The sequence below is a fragment of the Trachurus trachurus genome (assembly GCF_905171665.1).
Source record: "Trachurus trachurus genome assembly, chromosome: 14".
In the NCBI taxonomy this organism is placed as follows: domain Eukaryota; kingdom Metazoa; phylum Chordata; class Actinopteri; order Carangiformes; family Carangidae; genus Trachurus; species Trachurus trachurus.
Genome location: NC_139903.1, coordinates 27,902,641 through 27,923,579, shown reverse-complemented (window position 1 = coordinate 27,923,579; position 20,939 = coordinate 27,902,641). Strand labels below are relative to the sequence as shown.

General features: G+C 41.6%; 1 protein-coding gene across 1 annotated transcript in view; it reads left to right on the top strand.

The window, feature by feature from the left end:
• igsf9bb (immunoglobulin superfamily, member 9Bb) overlaps positions 1 to 20,939 on the top strand; it is a gene marked incomplete at its 3' end in the record, with an annotated part of 145,290 nt that overhangs the window by 77,400 nt on the left and 46,951 nt on the right. The window contains exons 6-7 of the mRNA XM_083985924.1: positions 12,168 to 12,309; positions 15,892 to 16,037. Of these exons, the coding sequence (XP_083842050.1) occupies positions 12,168 to 12,309; positions 15,892 to 16,037 (288 nt within the window). The remainder of the gene's footprint in view (positions 1 to 12,167; positions 12,310 to 15,891; positions 16,038 to 20,939) is intronic.

Below are 20,939 nucleotides of genomic sequence, written 5' to 3'. Positions count from 1 at the left end.
CCTTACGGTTTGTTTTCAGAGATTAAGGGTGTATTCACACCAGGAAAGTCCGATAGTTCACTTGCTTCGGTGCGGACTAAATTTTTTTTTACTTGGTGCGGTTTGTAATCACATTGCATTTTTTCACAAGCGGATCAACTTTGTAAACAAAAGCACGTGTGTCCCACAGTCGCTCAATCATTGGATAATCATTGGTTTGCATTCACACCGTACGCAAATCGCACCAGGGTTCGTTTGGGACTCTGCTGTGGATCAAACAAGTGAACCGAGTCCCTGCTGCAGAGGTGGTCTCGGTTCACTTGTTTGATCCGCACCAGAGTCCGCTGGTTTGTATTCACACCTCCCCAAAAGTTCTGCACCAGAGGAAAAGTCTGTTTCAAGCGGACCAGACGAGCCTGGTGTGAATACGCCCTAAAAATGTAAAACTTTAAATGTGATGCTGACTGAAGGAGAGAAAAAAATATATCTGTGCTTCTGTATTTACTTATTCATAGAGAATTAATTTGGTGAGATTTGATTGGCATTTCAGCAGGCAAAGTTGATTTTATAATCTCCATCATCTCACCCTCATCCAGTATTTATTGTATGTATTATGAAGTATTGGTCTGTAAGAAGTGTGGCACAGTGGTGCAGTGGTTATAGTGGTTATTAGCCCTGTTACCTCACAGCAAGAAGCTCCTGGGGTCAAACCTCAGGCCGGCAGCCTTGATCTCCCTGTGCACAGTGGTAAAGCTAACAGATGGATGGATGGTGTGTTAGAGCCTCATCGGTTATCAGATGAAGTCTCTCAGCACTGATATAAACACAGATTCCCACTAATTACCCAATCCTTTTACTCACTTGATTTTCTGCAGCCTGTGAAACAGAAAACAGCTCCAATATCAGTTTGAGTCACAACTGAAGTTTATAACAGAAGTCACACTCTCACCAGGTCAAGTTCTTCACCCACTTTTGATGAGAAGCTGATGCCAAAAAACAACAAACTTCAAAGTTGCAGTCAGCACAACATGAAAAATACATGGTGACAGGAACAAAAGCAGAGAATCGTATCCTGATGAAGGGAAAGTCACATAAAACAGACCAAAATAAAAATTCCCTAAATAGGCACAGTAGCACTATTACCCTAGAATAATCAGTTTTCTGTTAGAACACTACTCCTTCACATCACAGCAATACCTAACAGGGAGGTACAACACTTACTAATGAAAAGAAACACGTATAAAAGACTGGAATATACAATAGGCTACAACAGTCATATGTAAATACAGTTATACTTCCACTATTACTGTCTCTTGTGTTAGCTGGAGTATGCATGTGCAGCATAATTAAAGAACTGTCGGGAAGAGTTATAGGAGGAAGCCAGAGTGGGAGAGAAGCAGAGAAGAAAGAGAGAGGGAGAAAACAAACAAACAAAGAGCATCAGTTTCTGTATATAATTAAGAAGAATGGAGAGAATTTCTGGATGTGCTTTTCACCACAGGGAGATGTTTCACAGAAATCAATACAATACACAACAAACCATCAGACCTGTGAAACAGCAAGGACATAGAGTAAGATTTATCCAAGTGCAGCAACAGAGGCCTCAGACCACCTATTTCCTTCTTGTACTTAATCAAGTTTAGTGAAAATGGGTTATAGTGTCCAGATTGAATAAAAAGATGGAAATAAAATGATAGGAACAAGAACATCATGGAAATGGCTGACAAAGCTGTGCTAACATGGTGATGTTAAGCAGGTGTAAAGGATGTTAACACCATGTCTGGTTTAACAGATGTTTTCAAAGTGGTTATAGCAACCATTTCATAGGTTAGACTAGAAGCCAGTGAAAGTGCTCGTGTAGCTGCAACATAAGTGAAATATACAGTGTGTCCAAAAATCCATGTAGTTAACAGCTGTTAGAAAAAGAGCGTCAAATCCCTCACCGATCCAACAGATGTGAAGTTCTGTTTAATTCAAACTTCGGCTTCTCGTCCGACGAGACTCGCTGGAATCCCACAGAATCCCCAGAAATCCCTGCACTCCATTGTTGTTACTTAGAGCTACACTTAGCTACTTCAGGCTTTTTATCCATCACTCTGACGCTGAGGGAAGCAACCAAATCAAAAGTTTGATCATCTTGCTTCAAATCCCAGGCTTCAATAGACACACTATTCCACTCGCCAAATCAGCTGCTCCCGCCCTCTGCCTGGAGAAGAACAAACTTTGTCAAGTAGAATTTGGATTGCTGGACCTCCGATGGACTTGACTTCTCTGCCTCATACATACTCATACTGGCACCTACGTACATACAGTACTTAGACACATGTATCTGTTGTGTGAAGGATGCTGACTGTATGGTCACATGAAAGATTTGGATAGTTTTGGAAACTGTATGTTATATACAATTTGTATTTGGGTTCGGATTCAGGCTTTAAAAAAAACCTTTGCATTCGTTATTCATATTCGGAAAGAAACTGGAAGTGGGCCTGCCATAACATGCGCACCAACATGTTTTTTTTTTGTTCCATTTTGTTTTAATCTCTTGTAGTTGGCTCAAAATCATGCTCAAAACACACATCCAAACGTTTCTTTGTCTTTACAAAAAAGCTCCCGAGCAATGAGGAGAAATTTCGGATAGAAAAACTATTCTGGATCAAAGCATTATTTGTGTACTTCCGAATAACATATTTGGGTTCAGGTACATCCCTAGCCATTCTGCTGTAGATAATAGAAATCTGGAAATTGATTTATTACATAGAAACATCACATATGCTGCAGATTAGTTGGTTATGTAATACTCTTTTGGAGCTGTGTATGTGAAGAGTGTTGTGCTGGTCTATACTCAGGATTGGAATGTGCATTGTAGTGTAGGTAGGCCTTTAACCCCTTTATCTAAAGGAGGGATACTCTAGGTTGTGTATCTTCATGAGAACGGAGAGTTCAGGATTCACACACAGTCATAATCACTGTCCTTAAATATCAGTCAATATACAGAGTTGTACTTTTACAAAATGTAGATTTAAACTGTTTTCTCCTGGTGTTCATTCACTGAGCATGAGCCAGTCATGTGACCCATGGTCTGGTTGTACTCTGCATGTCCTTCTTTGATGGTTTTTAGCTTATGTTAGGCCCATTATGTCTACTGCAGAGATGTAAGGAACGCATACGTTTTCGCAAAGTTGTATCAGTTGTACATGGTTTTCACACGTGGTGAATAAAGACGCAAAAACAGCCACCGCAATCTCTTCCTGGTTTGGTAAATCACATTGTGTGCGCTAAATAAATCTATTTGCATCTACTCCTCCCAGTATTTTGCGTGTTCTGGCAGAAACGCCCATATTTACATATTCATCAAGGCAAACACGCTAAATGGATTGCACGTGCTATTCTGCCCGTTTGAGAGACGCAATCCTCGGTGTGCCCGGTTAGTAGATCAGGTTCCACGTGTGTTTGCGCGTGCAATCACGTTTGCACACGTTTTAATACACGCAAACCTTTAGTAGATCTGGCCCCATGTCTTTAAAGCAGAAGTAAGTGATATATTTGTGTTAATATAAGTCTTAAATAGTTATATCTTCCGACAGCAATCACTTACATAGAGTGTTTGGACTGAAACACGGGTCTCTCAGTCCCTCTGCTCTGCTCTGAGCCGAAGAGAAAACATTTATCGTATCCTACAGTTTTTATCCAATGAGGAGAGAGAACGGCATGCAGGGCTGTGTGTGCAGCCAAGGAACGCCGTGAATGTGGCGACGTAGGGACGAGGACTGTTATGGTGCGTTCAAGGAAACTCGTTTTTTTCCGACCTGTGAATTCGTACCAGTTCGATCTGGTACATTGACTGTACAAAAAGACGTACTGGTACGATTTCACGGGTCGGAAGTTACGAGTGGCCGTTATAGTGACTTTCACCGGTAAAACAGGTCGGAAAAACACGAGTGGGTTGCCTGGAACGATACAAAGTCGTAAGTTGTGACTTGAAGCTGTAATTTATGATTTCAAAAGCCTGCCTGGAACGCAGCATTAGCGAAAACGACCGGATCACTCACTTCTGCTTTAAGTATATGAGACTGGATGATGTTGAATGTACTGTCAAAATCATATCATAACCCTCATGTAACCACCTGGCTCATACAAGTAAGAATGAGTTTGTTAGAGCAGATAAGGACGGCATCACACACTTCAATGTTCCTTGTAGATAAACTGTTGGCCTCAGAAGATGGAGAAGTAGCAACTCCAGGGTCTTAATGATGTGTGTTGTAAGGGCCAAAATCCAGTGACATCATTTTGCATTTTTGTTTAGCGTAATTAAAAAGGAAGCCTCTGTGTCTGCTTCATGAGGAAATACACCACAGTCTGTTTACATACTGTAAGGTGTGAGCAAATAACGTTGCAGTGCAACCAGTGGAAAAGTTAATTTGGAGATTTGTGAAACCTGCAAGCTTGAAAATCAGTTTGTAGAAGAAGTCAGAGCAAGTATAACGATGGTGTTGTTGCAGTCATGTGACTGTGATGTAGTTGGTTTACAGCCATTTAGCTATTAGACATTAGCTATTTACTTTACTTAGACTCCAGACATCATATTATTTATAGAGGCCTGGGGAGGAGAAAAAAAAAGAATCAAAAGGATGGGAAAGCTTTTTGCCTCCAGCTCTAAATGAAATGTCAGCTTCTGTAAGTAAAGCAATCTGTCTGTATCAGTCCACACTTCGCTACAAAATCAAGACACATTTAGCAAATGAATCATTTATCGTCCACGATCTGCCACAACATGTACGTACACATCAGTGCTCAAAGTCAGTAGTTTTAGTTTTTTTTTCTTCAATTGAAAGTAAACACACTATGTCTGTGCAGCAGCCATAGATTTGATATGCCTCACCAGAGGATAAATGATAGCGCGGCAAACATGGGATTGGAGATTGTGTAATTTAAAGATTGCAGCCCCAGATGAACACAGCTGTGGTCATGACCTCATCTAAACCCAGGCTCAATCTCTGGCTCAAACACTTTCACTGAGTTTTCACTCCATCAGTTGCTGTCATTCTTGTGGGGAGTCGATAAACCCGTTAAGACATGTTTACATCATTATAGAAAACATTATAGAGTCCTGATGACACCACTGATTTCCTGTTATCAAAGTTAATGGAAATATACCCATGCCCCTGTCTGCATGCATTTCACCAAACATGCCCTCTACAGTTTTTTCTTTCAACATTTTAATAGTGAAATGTTTACACACTTGTAATAACAGTTGTGTAATAGCAAACATGAGTTATGAGTGTATCAAACAAGCATATCCTCTTGAATTCCCATCAAGCCTCATCTCTATAGTAACTGTTGGGATTCATCGTTGGGTCTAACTAAGATGATGAATGAAGAAAACCTGCATATTGGTATTATCATTGCTAGTGTGTTAGCATGCTGATGTTAGCATTTGCTCACACCCCTGCCTCAAGTGCAGCATTCATATGTGGTCAGTCTCTCCTACGGCTCTGACCTTTTTAACCCCACACTTATAAAAATCCTATCCATTTCTTGCTAAAATGTGAGAGGCCATAGCTTTAATGGATTATAAGAAGAAACAAATCTCTGTAACATCAGCCTTCATGAACATCTAGTTTACAAAGACCCCATGCTTGTACTATTTCTCAATAGCTTGTGTAATGTTTTCATGCATAAGGAAACATGATTACAGCAATAAAAAAGGTATTTATCCTGTATTACATTGTGGTTGCACTGGTATACTAAGATGTCTATTACGCACCCAGTGGTACATGGTTTTGATATTGGTTGGTTAGTTGGTATGAATTCTATAGTATGTATTGCATTATTTTATAAATATATACTATAATGCATATATTATATAATATTAATGTGTTGCTTCCATATCTCTAAGTTCAGGCTCTAGATGACATGACTTTGCAGTCAGAAATCTTTCATGAAAGCGAAAAAGCAGAGCCATTAGTTCTAATCAAATAACAGACGCTTCCCTGGTGTAGTGCGTGTTTGTGTGTGTGTCACTTGCAAGTTGCGTTCATTCATCAGAGAACAGACAGTGAACGCATACACATATTTCTTTTTGCGCGCGACTACAAAGCGGGACTGAGCCAGAGTGGTTGTTTGACCTGTCTTGTATAATTTACGGGTGAGACAGATTAATAGAGGCCCTCCTGGAAAGCCACTGAGCAGCAGATCAGCTCAGAGACTACAGTGCCAACAAATCTCCAGCACTCAGCTGGTCCCAAATTGAGCGGGTTGGCACACACGACACACACACACACAGACGCTCACACACACGCACACACCCACTCAAAACACCAACAACACAGTCATCCAGCACAGACCTAGTCCTGGTTGTCCTGCTATGGGGCTGGCAGATGGTAACGGGCTGCCTGTTAAAGGATCAGGCCGTGGGCTACAGATCAGGACTAACATATGGGACTAGCAGTTTATAGTTGCAACACTGGCTCAGCTCAGCTGTGCTTGTGTGTGTGTGTCTGTGACTGTGTTATGAACAAATTAGAGGAAATATGAGGGTAAATGCACCGGTGTTTGTTTGTGTAGCTCCATCAACAGGAGGAAATGTTCAATTTAATGGTCAGAATGTAGCAACCAGGGTACAGGGCGTCTGTGTTTATGGCCCACTGGTGTGCAGAGGTGTTGGGGGTGACAGGGATAGTAAAGAGAAGAGGTGATAGGTACAGTTCCATTTCAACAGTTAATGTAGGCATTTGAATCTATAGATCACCATGACCAGTATATTCTTAGATATTTTATATAACTAAGGCAACTAATAATACTAGTGCCATGATAAAAATGTAGAAAACATTTAGAAAAGAAGTTTTTGTCTGGTTCAAAACTATTTGGGTTCCTAAAGGGATATTTCAACATTTTGGCAAATTCGTCTATTGCCATAATCCCTATGGTTTTAGGAATAGCAGTAGGTTTATCATCTTTAATTGTAGGTGCAAGCTGTTTTGAGATTGGTGGGGCAGAAACGTGAGCTTTGCACGGCGTGCAGTATTTCTGCCTTTCCCTCATCAAACTCATCAAATACACAATCCAACAACTCCAAAACGCTCTGGAGGACAAGTTGGGACCTGAACATTCACCACGCTATGAATTGTTGATATGAGTTGATTTCGAGGCAAATGTGTAGCCGGAACTACTGTACATGACCTACACGGCTGCTGGGCAGAGTGACTTCAAAAGTGCAAGTAGTTCAGAGTATTTGCTTAATGTGTTGTAATGTTAAAGGGGAACTATGCAAGTCCAGTCGCTTTTCCGCTGTTTTGGTTACGCTCCTCTTGCCCATGTGCATTTGTTTACAACGAAGCCCGTGAAAAATCTGAGCGGTGGATAACGTTACATAACATATACGATGTTAGGACGTGTGTGTTTGTGTAGTCTTAACCGTCATAAACAAAAGATTATGGGTTACGGAGCGCGTTTGTGTTGCAGGGTGCATGCACCAAGAGCTGGGACACCGGGGCGGCAACTGAGTAACTACACTGATGGTTGGTTTTCAGCCAAGAGACGCCAGGTGGAAGGCAGAGAGCCTCCATTCTCACTCGCAACAAGTCACAAGTCATGTAGTTAACTATCACAATTACTCTGGAGCTTTTTAATTAAGGTAAAAATATAACATAAACACAGAGGAATTCCTGCTTAGTTCCTCCTTAAATAATTATACGTTATTATCTCATAGCGTGGTGAATGTGCAGGTCAGAACTTGTCCACAAGAGCGTTTTGGAGTTGTTGGATTGTGTATTTGATGAGTTTGATAAGGGAAACGTGGAAATACTGTGCGCCTCCGTTGCATTAGCTGAGCAGCTCGCGTCTCTGCTCTGCCGATCTAAAAACAGCTTGCACCGACAATTAAAGTTAATGAACAACTGCTAAAACTATAGAGATTATGCCAATAGGCGAATTTGCCAAAATGTTGAAATATCCCTTTAAAGGGAAAAAGTTGTAGGTCCTCACATTTTAGAAGCTGGACCTATGAAGTGATTAAACAACGTAGTGTCATGTTTTAAACGCCTTATGTGTTTACAAAAGTCTTGATTTAGGAAGCAGGTAAAGACACAGCGTTCTGTTAACTGTCTTGAAATCAAAGAACAATATTTTCTCAACACCTCATCTCACATTAACTAGTTTAAATCTGTGTAAGGCCACATTGTCACTTTAATGTGGCAAGAAACAGTGGTGTGTATGTGAAAACGTTGCTACTCTGGCTAGTAGTAGTAATTGTCTGTCATCGCTGAAGGCTTCTGTGTGCACAGATGGTAGCAGACATCACTGAAGTTGAAACATCACGATCTGAAGTTATAGAAGAGACAGCACCTGCTGAGCTAAAGTAACTAAACTAACAGATCTGAACATCATTTAAACAACTGCAGTATCAGTCAAAGTCTGTTGAAAGCAACAGAGAGCTGTGCTGGAGCAGAACTAGTGGAAGTTTCAGTGAACAGCAGGTAGTTAGTCACTGTTATGAAGAAAACAGCAGCGTTAACTGTGTTCAGACTGAGCAGCAGGAAACTGCACAGACTGTGTGAAGTGAACGGCCCTATTACTGAAAAGACATGAAGTAAAATGACCACATTCATAATATTATCAGATAAAAGAACAAAGTACATCAGCAGCCAGGCTGCCAGGTTAATCAGTTCCTGGATGAGAACAGCAACAAAACAGTCTCCATCTGGCTATCACACCACATTTACACCTGGCATGAACATGTGTTTTCACTCAGTGATGGGATGGCAATCTGATAGTGCTTGACCACATGGAAGTACAGGTGTAAACACATGGAGGACGGATTGTGACGTGATCGGCCAAACACTTATACTATTTATTTTCTTTTTGAATTTACCCGCGCAGATATGTGATTGGATCTCAATGTGGACACTGGAGACGCATATTATGGAAATATAACTTTTTGAAGGCTCTTTAACATATATTTGGGTGTTTGTTTTGCCTTAATCCCAAAATGTGAGAACTGACAAAACAATCTGTAATTTTCAGACTCCCAAGGTTGAAATCCACTTGGTTTAATGAGCTGTTCCCTCAGTTGTCTTCCAGTGATGTACTGTAACTAGGATTTTAATTTGCATAATACCACCCCTACCTAGGAACGGTATAGGGGTGGGGCGGGGCAAGCAGTGGTTCATTTACATTTAAAGGGACAGGCGCTGAAACCAGCCGTTCTGGGCTGTTTTGAGTGACTGGCTGACAAATGTCCCAGGTTGGCTCACACAGCTAAAGCCAGTGTGTCGCTAAGAGTCTGTTTGAAGACTGAGCAGACATACTGTAAGATTGTCCTGAATGAACAAGCATATAGTTTATGTTTTTATTTTTAATTGTAAAAAAAAACTAAACAAAACAAAAAAGCAGCAGTCCCTGAAACAACAGTTTTCCCCTCTTCCATGTTTTACTCTCAGCTTTTTCTTCCACTGCTCCTGGATCAGCAAGGTTTAACGGCTGACTCCTCAGCCATCCTTTCATTTGATCAGTTTCTTCATCACCAATTCTCTTGTCAATCTCCTCATCTGGGGCCAGCTTATCTTTTTCCTGACCGTCCCTCTGTCCTGAGTTTAAGCTTTGTAAATCTCTTCACTCAGGACCTCATGTAGGATCTCAGTGGTGTTCAGGTCCATCGGTACATGCTCCCTCTGCAGCAGTCTCACTGACATCTACCACCATTTCCATCGTTGAACCCTTTTCAATTTGTGTGATGTGAGTGTGATGCTTACACTCATCTTGTCATGCAGGATTAGACACATTCAGATGAGGTCTTCCATCTTTTATAGCTGCTGCTGCTACTAATGTGTCAGATAAACACAGCACTCAGTGTGTGGTAGGCGCTGGAACTCAGAGCACATTAAAAAAGAAAAGGTTGTTTATAGTTGCTCGACTACTGGCATTGTTACAGACATGGTGATGGTCAGGGGGAGGAGGTGGCTATAAATCAAGGATCATGGTATAAATATATCCATGTGTGTCTGGGGGATTGTCCATCTGGCACGCAACGGATCACTCCATAAATTCTCATAATCCTTGACTGAGTGCAGAGTAAGTGTGTGATATGACTCTGAGGTCTGTGACGGGTCGAACAAAGAATTTAGAGTGGATGTGCTGGTGTTGATCCCTGTCTAAACAGTATGGCCAGGAATTGTACACATGACCCTTGTTTATTACATGAACTAATTCCTGTGTCATGATCTCTGTGGGATGTCAGGCTGACCCATTTCCCCTTGTGGACAATATGGTTTCAGGATAGTACAACTTTAAGAAAATGTACATTAAAGGTCCAGTGTGTAAAATGAGGGGAAAACAGTGATGTCTAGCATTCTGATTCTATTATTAATCTATTAAATAATTATATTGTTTATTTATGAAACTCTTGAAACGTGCTCTCTGGTTGGCTGGATTTTCCATTCCGTACAAACATGGCGGCGCAAGATGGCGACACTCTCTAAGCAAGACCCTTGCTATCCACAAGTTTCCGAACGTCATCTATGGTCAAAACTGGCTTCCGGTTTGCCGGTTTGGTGGAATTTTACGTTTCCGTTTCCATGGTTTTCAGGCGTTGTCATAGTTGCGGTAAACGCATGGATCTATTAAAAGCTGCTGTGATGATCCATGCGTTTTACAGATTTTCATTGGGGGAAAAAAAAAAAAAATCCATGCATTTACCGCGGCTACTGAAACCATGGAAACGTAAACATAACATTCCAAAACCGGCAAAACAGGCTACGTTTTTGACGTCCGGAAAAAGGTGGATATGTATAAAAGAAGAATTATGATGCTATGAAAACCAAACTGATTTTATTTTATAGTGATTATTTAAATCACAAAATATACAAATATATTAATTGGTAGTATATTCAAATTTTGCCAATAAACCTTGACAAATATTACACACTGGACCTTTAATAAATAGGTTAAATTAAATATACTATATATATTTATTCTGTATTTTGTGTTTTTACATGGTGCTGGTAAAAGAACAAACCAGGGAGGATCTAACCTCCAGTTCTGACATTAGTGGATATCAGAGAGAGGGTGGTGGGGGATGGAGGGTGGGAGGGTGGGAGGCATGTGGCCAGACAGATAACAAATGGATCAAAAGAGTGTGTGAACAAAATGTATTTTCATGCAGAGCTGAATGTGCAGTTGTCTTAAACACTGCTGTTCTTTGAATGAATTCAAACAGACACAAACTGTTGCCTGTCCTAAAACACAAGAAGACTGAACTGTCAGTCTGTCCTCATGTGACACTCGGCATTTGTCCTAATCAGTGTTGGGCATGTTACTTGTAAAAAGTAATTAGTTATAGTTAATAGTTACTTTCCCCCCAAAAGTAACTGAGTTAGTAGCTGAATTACTACATAATGAAAGTAACAAATTACCAGGAAAAGTGACTATTGCTTATTTTCTTTTATAAAATGTTCAAATATGTTAAATTGCTTGGACTCCTCCCCCCTAACCATAACCCTAACTTACCGTTTATCTAGTTCCAGATAAAGGGCTTTTTTCCAACTAGTTGATGGACAGAAAATATTGTGGTGGCCTGGGAAAACCCTTCACATGGTGGGATTTTGACATTTTCATTTTTTGATATTTCCATAAACTAGAAGTTCTCAGCCATTCATAACTGTTTGAATAACTGAGATAGCCCTTTCAGATCAAAAGTTATGGGCATTTTAATCTATTAAGACCAAAAAACTGAAAAGTGGCTTTAACTCGAACGTCTCTGCTTTAACCCTCTAAAGACGGGTGTTTTACGAAACATAAATAGTAGTAGTAGTAGTAGTAGTAGTGGTAGGGAGTTCAAAGTACCAGAATCACACAAAATATCAAAATCGTGGATTACTTTTCCACTTATTGTGGCTATTTGCCACAATAGAACGTCAGTGACTTCCGACGGGTTTTCCCAGGCCGCCACACACTTTAACAGGTGCATTATGACTTCTTTAGTCAAGTAATGACACATTTTATTATCAGTAACGTTAAAGGCATTAGAACAGGGAAAACTTTAACCTTTTTTGATTACTCGTTACTGAAAAAAGTAGCACCGTTCACAATTATAACACCGTTATTCATTTCCCACCACTGGTCCTAATGAGTATGATCCTGCTTTTGAAGACTGTCCTCCTGTCCTCCTGTCTGTCTGTCTGTCTTTCCACCAGGCCCTCCGTTTATTGTATCACCACCGGGGAACATCACAGTGAACATCTCACAGGACGCCTTCTTCACCTGCCAGGCGGAGGCCTACCCTCGCAACCTGACCTACACCTGGTTCTGGGAGGAGGACAACGTCTTCTTCAAGAAGTAAAGTTATGATCGGGTTCATTATTGTCTGTAATATCATGTCGCCTGTCACGTTCTTTCCTCCGTCAATAGTCCTTTGTATTTGTAGCACTGTTTCTGTGCTGGGTACACACTGAACAGAAGTTACATAGCTTTTTCATAACTCAAATAAAAGTGTCGAACTTTGAGTGTAAACACGTAAACAGACTCAAGGAAACAAAACCTCAATATTAACTGTAAATAAAAGTAAAGATTAAACTTTCTTGCTTCTTTTCGAAGCAATTCCTCTGTGACCTGATGAATCCTTTTATTGAATCAGTCACTCTTGTGTAGAAACCACAGGCTGCAGATCTCATTTCACCTTTTTTTTGCAAACCTCTCAACACATTTCATTCACAAAAACACCATTGTGCACTGATGCACCTTTGATGTAATGATAGTAGCTAAACACAGGTTGCAGACATTAAACACAATTGCAGCACAAGTGTTGTTGCCCACCTAAACCAGGTCACAGCTTGTTAAAGTATGAAAACTAGGCAAATGATGACATACTGTAGAGAAAAGACTGAGTTCAGGCTGAAGATCCATTCAAGTAAATAAACTGCGTCAGTAAATAAACTGCATTGTTTCTCTTGCGTGCTGGATCTTCAGACGTGTTCACCAGCAGTCACGTCCCCCCGCTGTGGCCCGCGTTGAAATTTCTACTGCTGACGCTTGGCAGCTGTTCAGACAGAGACAATGCACTTGTCTATTCTGCTTAACCATACAGGGCCCTGCAGCCACCAAAGCTTGAAGTTAACTTTATGATGCACAGTCACAATGCATCACATTACATCAACGTCTGCCTCAGTTCTGCAGACAGGGATGAACTCTTCTGCATCTGCAGGACAAAACAGAGTTCCTCCTCTTTTACAGGTATTGCCATTTCAAGTTAGTTCAAAACTATTACTCATTTGCATATAATGAAAATATGAAATACAGCATAATACTGTTGTACTGACCAGTAAGGTCCAATCAGAAAGTTGAAACACAAAATACGTAAATGAAGGTAAAAATAGAGTCTGTAGGGATCCTCAGCCTACCTACACAACAACAACACATTTAAATACTAGGAAGGAACATGAAGTCAACCGTCTCTTCATTGTTATATCTGTTACATTATAGTCATATCTTGCTAGAAAGTAAAGAAATTCTGCCGGTAAATCCACATGCATGATAAATAATTGTAAGTCTTACTGTCCATTCTGTCATTCTTTGTCATTTTGACCCTGAAAAAGTTATTGATTACATATTATGTGGTATATTAAAGGGGACATATTATGGAAATATCACTTTTTGAAGACTCTTGTCTTGCCTTCCGGCCCCCAAAATGTGAGACTTGACAAAACAAATCTGTAATTTGCAGGCTCCCTGGGTTGAAATCCCTCAGTTGTCTGACAATGATGTAATTAGTTTTCAAATTTGCATAATACCACCCCTACCTGGACCGCTAGAAGGGGTGAGGTGGGGCAAGCAGTGGCTGATTTGCATTTAAAGGGACAGGCACTGAAACCAGCCGTTCTGAACAGGGCTGTTTGAGAGGATGAAAAGTGCTGTGATGTTTGATCCTTGAGGTATTTTGACCAAAGCATGTCACAGACATGTCTTTAAGACACCTGGGAACTATTTTAATTTGTGGAAAAGGGGGCATAATATGTCTCCTTTAAATAAATTATTTAGTCTTAATTTCCCTAATGACAATACTGTCTGGCAACTAAATGGTGTAGTTTGACAAAAGATTTGACAAATCCCTGAAATGCGACATCTGTGTTTCCGTCAGAGCAGCATTAACAGCTCTCTGACATGTTTCTGTTTTTCCAACAGCGGATTCTCCAAATCTTTTTCAGTCTTCCTGTTAGTTTGCATGAGAAGCAGCCGTCGTGATCAACTTTGCAAACGTTCTCAGTTTAGACTTTTTGTCCATTAAGGCCCTCGCTCTGCAGTACTGTCAGTCAGCAGCACAAATATTGACTCCAGTTACCAAATGTATTGTCTTTGTCATGGATGTCATCCTTTTTTGCACACAGTCTGAAATAAATGGCGGAGAGACCAAAGTGAAGGAATTCAGAATATCCGTTGCCTTGACGACTACACGTGGCCTGTCATCAGTCAGCAGACCTAGATCTCAGGGTTAGATCCCATCACAACTCCAAGTAAAAAACGTACATGTAGAAAAAGGATAGTAACACCAGGAGACTTACAGTACATCACTGAATAACTTTTAGTTTCATTCTCTATAGAGGGTTAAAGAGGCCGTCCCCCGTCACAGGGACAGCATGTCAACATACTGTAAGCACATCATACACTGTATAGGAAAAAACATTTTCTATTAAAGGGTTTGAACTTAGCTTAGCTTTTACAGTTGACACATAGCTGAGCCATTTTGACCGGTTTTGTTTAAAAATATCAGTTTGGTTCCTTTGTTTGAATGTAATTCTCTCCATCATGTATCTGTTATAAATTATATTATATATAATTATATTATATCAATCCACTTATTTATTTTTGGTTTGTCTTTCCTAAGACATTTCTTGGTCGCATTTCAATATTTTAAAGGATAACTATCTACGGAACCATTATTAGCAATGTAATTATGGCTCTTAAAGACACAAGAGACACTGACACTGGATCAGGATTATAAACTGCCAACCCTCCTGTTATTGGCCAACCCACTCTACCTCCTGCACCACTGCTGCCCCATTACAAGTTCATATGTTTTTCTGAAGAACCACAATCTGCAAAATAGACTTTAACTCTAGCTGTGATGTATAGAACACTGCAGATTAAAACCATCAGTGAATCAGAAGTAGTAAAAAATGGTTGTCAGTAAATTCTCAGCAGCAGTTTATTATCCTATTCAATTTAAATGTGTATTGTGTATTTAGACACTGCAACTGAAGCTGGTGATGGAGACTTCACACCTCAGATCTCACAGCAGCAGTGTACTGTACCTGAAAACTCTGCACAGTGTTTTTGAGTCAACCATGAACCGCGATCCGTTGCACTGCTGTGCTAACACGGAGCTGTGTGGGTGTGAAAGTCTGAAATCTTCCCCAAGTTCCATTGGCATTGTTATCAATAAATCTCTGGCCCACACTCTGGCATACTCTAATGATTTTGTGCTATATAGCAGTAACTAATCCGCGGGGGAATAGTGTGATTTTCAGCTGGTTTTCAAGCTGCAGACTCTGCAGCCAGCTGCTCTGCACTGAATCACGCCATTCAAATGAAAGTCAGCGCCACATATCCTCTGGGATGCGAGCGAAAAAGAGCGAGAAAATTGTGGCGCTGGCCAAACACGCTGTCGTCACCCCCGCAGGACTATTGCATCACACGGCAGTGACAGTATAACATGTGTATCTCCAGCAGATGACAAAATCTGTTGAAACATTTTCTCAGAAACAAATCTAAACCAAGTAAAACTGAGACAACTCTGAAAGATCACTGCTGCAAAGTGTTCCACGCTCTTTCTGAATCCTATTTTAAAAATCAAGCAGATGTTTTTCCTCAGCAAACACACCTTGGTTTCTGAATCTCACGCCTCTTATCTCTTCATCTTCTCAGTGACCTGAAGCGCAGAGTCAGTATTCTCATCGATGGATCCCTCATCATCGCCCAAGTCAAACCAGAGGATTCTGGGAAATACACCTGTGCACCAAGCAACAGCCTGGGCCAACCACCGACTGCCTCTGCCTACCTATCAGTGCAATGTGAGTGTCACGGCTTTATTTTTGTGATTATGGCTGAACTCTAAATTCTCATGTGTTCAACGTAAATCTTCATCTTGATGTTATTTCCTCCATCATCATCCACACCTTCATCTGACTGATCCCTCTGTGAGTTCAACAGGAAGGAAAGGACAAATTGTAGAGATATAAATGGCATATTTCCTGTTTAAATCGCACCGAGCACTGGCCCCTACAGCTATGAAATAGCTGCAGGGACCAGTGCTCGGGGTGAAGCCACGTCTGTCTCTGCTCCTCATTGACTCCAATAGAGATTGCCAAGACACGTGACCAACTGGGCGGCAACGTCATCAGAAACGCAAAGGATTGTGGGTATCTTTGGCCAATTTCCCCCGATCTACATAGCGCGCTAGACACGGGACGATTGATACACAGCGATTTCCTCGAAAACCACACAAGCTTGAACCGTCAGATTTTGTCACTATGTTCAGCACTCAACACCGACCAATCCTGGGAAAGCTTGTGAAATTACGTCACGCCATTCAAAAGTTATTAGCGCGAACCTGTTTTTGACTACGGAAAGTAAAATGTTAGGTGCTGTAGTTTTTTTGTGATCAAAAGTTGTATTGTGTGTTTCATGCAATAATAATATGACCTAACAACAGATGAATTCGTACATAAACAGGTCCTAATGTATGCAATGTCATAGTTTTGAAGTTTAGAGGCAAAACAGGTTGAAGTGTCAGTAGTCGCTGCAGGGACGATTGATACAGCGCTGTTTCAAATGTCCCTCACGCCACCGTGCGTAGTGATTGTGGTCACATTGCGCGATCAATATCTGTATATAAATCACCAAATTAATACCCTAACTGTTTTGCAATGAACAACAACCGATTTTAATGAACAACATGTATTTTTAATAAACACCACATATTTTTAATGTTCGTGTTTATGACGTGAATCAACAGATATTCAGCAAAGTGAGGGGAAAATGCCGAGGGTAAAATGACAATATGTTCAACTGTGTATCCATAAACATGACTCTGGACAGGGAAATAAGTAAATGAAATGAAAATGCAGTTGTCCAACAACTCGTACAAAAGAAGAAAGGCGAGTTTAATCGAAATGCGGATCTTGACAATTACGCACGGGACTAAAATATTTATTTGACCTATTTATATTGTGAGAAATTATGTGACATTTTGGCAATAACTAGTACACTAGTATGTTGTCTGATATGCTGCATAAAAACGAGAGTAATGTCAGTAGTTTCTGTTTAAAACATGCTGTTTCAACCGTCCCTCCTCTGTGTCTCAAACGACCCGCATAGGTGGGACGTTTGAGACAAATGTCAACTTACGTTCAAAGTTATAAAACAGCGCGATCATCCAACATATGTGTTAAATTACACTAAGAGAATACACATGTGAGTTGTTGATCACATGATAAAAATGTTTGTGTACATAACGTCATCTTTGAAAAAGACGTCTAAATGAAAAGTGTATCAATCGACCCGGCGCTCCCCTAAATAATAACAAAAGTACAATAAAAAAACAGAATTAACTGGCACAATGCAGCGGGCAAAGGGAAACAACAAAGAACCATACCGCCTAAAACTAAATCCAGCCGCAAAGAAACGATACGAGGACAAAATAAAGACAATCAAAGGGCTGGATCCCTATGAACATAAGGTGTGGTCCGCTGACATTAACCTGCTGCCCAACTTTCCATGCTGGTAAACAAAAAAACGAAAGTCCATTGCGGATCTTTTTGCCCTGTCTATCGTGCGAACGACTGTTGCAATTCACAACACAGCAGGTTGACGGCATCTTCAAACCAGAGCAGTAGATATTTGAAACTGGCGTTCTTGCCTCCACAAATTCAAAGTCTGGCGCGTTTGTTTGTGCCATAGATTCCCACAATGCTTTGCGTTCCCCGCCGGGAATACGTCATGATGACGACACGCTGGCAATCTCTATACAAAGATTTTCTGAGAGAAGCAGAACAGACCCCTGTTTTAAACTCGCAAGTGTCTCTGCAGAAACACCAAAATCGTACCAAATCGTTCAGGAAGTCTTTACAGCGATGATGGTCTGGGTTTTTTGATAGCAGCTACCGTTTTGTCACAGTAAGCCTAAATGCAAGACCAGTGCAGAGGCAGAAAATCGCTCTTTTTCTCCACGTTTCTGTCTGCCTCAGCCTGGGGGGCCCCTATCGTCATTGGCAACCACCTGAAGTTGCCGTGGCAACCTCTGAGCCTCAGGCCAGAGCTCGTTAAGTTTTATAAACAATCCACCTGGAGCTCGTTAACATGTTTATAAACACACACACACATCTATCTATACATATGCACATGTGATACATGTGTTATGTGGTCTGATTAGCTCTGCCTTGACCTTAAGGTCGTGGGTTTGATTCCCACGTTGACAGACATGGTATGCCCGGCAGCAGCCCCCCTGTGGTCCTATAAACAATTTCCCAGAGGAAATTTTCTAGTTTTTTTTTTTTGTTCTAGTTTAGAAAACCAAAGGTTATTATTCTGTGTTACTACTGCTTTTTGATTGGTCAGTCCTTCTTTTACAGATGTGGTGACCTATTTTGTTAAGTAATTTCAATGCAGCCAAGTCAAGTAGCTCTTCTCAGCCTGTGGAGCCACTGATTGCTGTAATTACTTTACACTGGACTCTCAGGTCGGGGAGGCGACAATATGTAATACATTCTGTGCAGTGTGCAAATGTAGTGAACATTGAGTATATACTCTACTATCCCCTAATTTAAGACACCAGAATGAGGCTCTTTCATGTCTCACTTTCTCACCATCTCGTCGCCCTGTGAGCTGCACCACGAGTGAAAATCTTCGACCTGTTGCTCTTAATGATGGTGTGATATTTTAGTAGAGGTGCTCAGACTCTGAGTGAGTGTAGGGGAAACACTGGAGGAGCACTCACACACACACACACGCACAGGGGAGTGTGATTCATTCTCTGCTCAGGACACCACCAACAGTATCTGTATATAGAACTTAGCAGATTGCTGCTGTGTTATTATTTTCAATCTCTTTTATAGAACCTCTAATAAAAATGCATTTGGTCATTTCCTGTTAAATGCGACAGACACTGGTTGCTCACATTCTGATCTGGAGACAAACGCACACTTTTCTTCTTCATAGACTCCCTCCTCCTCCTCTCTCTCCCCCTCCCTGTCTTCATTTCTCCTATGTAATCCTTCATGTATATATTCATATTCACACCGTCACATCTCTGACTCCCCCCTCCCCTCTCCCCACTCCCCGCCTCTGTCTTCATTACGGGTCGCTCCCTCCTCGTTCTTTCCACCGATAAAACCCCGGCCCCGCTCCATCCGTCACTCCCGGCTGTAGAAACCGCCAGGCTGGCTGAATCAGTCACCTCACAGAAGCATCTGGAGCCGGAGCCGGCTTTTGAGATTCCAGCCTCGTCGACCGGTGACCGGCCGCTGGCAGTAGTCAAGGCAACAGACGTTTCACATTCCCTCGCTCTCCCGCTTCCATCGATGGCTATACATTAGAGTGTGGTGTGTGTGTGTGTGTGACAAACAGAGGCAGGCAACACCAGTTGTGAGAGGGAGGGAGAAGTGAGCAGGAGGAGGATTACATCATTGCTGTAAGACCGGGGACTTTGCTCTGTCAGACTGCAGAGCTCCCTCTCTTTCTCTCACTCTCCCTCTTTCTCTCTCTCTTTCTACTCCATTCATCCTCATCTCCTCCTTTTGTTCCCTCTTTCTCCCTCCATCCCTTTTCTCTCAGTCCTCGACATCTTTTCTCCTCCATTTGTTCCGTGCCCTTTTTTTCACACTTCTGCCTCGTCCTGCCTAAATCTCTCTCCCACACTCTCTTTCTTTTCTTTTCTCTCTCTCCGTCCTCCCTCTGTCTATTTCCCTGAAGTGCTTGCCAGTGAATAACTTCCCTAAAGCATCTTGCAGTGTGAACCGGCATGTCGTGAGCGATAGCGCTGTCTGAGGGTTATATTTAGAAACTTGGCTGATACTCTTGTCTGTGGTGCTGGTGGCAGTGTTTTTCTCTGTGTCCAGCTGGGCCAGCGGTTATAGGACCTCAGAGGACACCCGTCCTACTCCAGACTCGTCTTTCCATGTGTCAGTCCCTCCATCACCACCACATCATCGTCGCACGGCCACTCGTTCACCCCTTTCATCTCTCCTTTGTAACACCTGTTCCCTGTCAGGCTGTCTCAGCTCCCTCTCTCCTCCGCCGGCTCCTCTCTACCTTACGTCATCTAGTCACATCTCCCCTTCTCTCTCTCTCTCTCTATCTCTCACCTGTCCTCTTTCCCACGCTCATGCACAGCCTCGCTCATCCTTCCTCTATCGCTCCGCTGATAGCGCGCGCCCCTCCTCCTCCTCCTCCTCCTCCTCCTCCTCTCACTCCGACCATTTCTTCCCCTTATCACTCAGTGCCTGCTTTGAAGCTCTCCTCCTTGACCTCATTTAGGCACCATGCGGTTCTCGCCCTTCCCCAGAATTCAGGATTTAAGAAAAGGAGAGAGCTTTGGTTAAACCCCCCCTCTCCCCTTCCTCCCCCCTCTCTTTTCTTTTCCACCTCTTTACTCTATCAGATGGATGGATGGACTTTTGCTGGCTTTGCCTGCGTTTGCCCAAAGGCTGCAGCACAACCATGTCCAATTCCAATTATTTAAGACTTTAAAAATATGAAAGGAGAGTGAGCAATGTAGAGCAGGTAAACTTATCACAGCTGATCTGATGGGTCTGATTGAGTTGAGGTGTTGCAGTATGATGGAATATCATGTGATTTTTCACAACCTGACAGTTGGGTCTTCAGCTGTGATGCTTTGAGCGTCTCCTCTCTAAATTTGAAAATTATAGTCAGATATCTGCAAATGTAACACTATTTTTCATGCTGCACACTTTGCT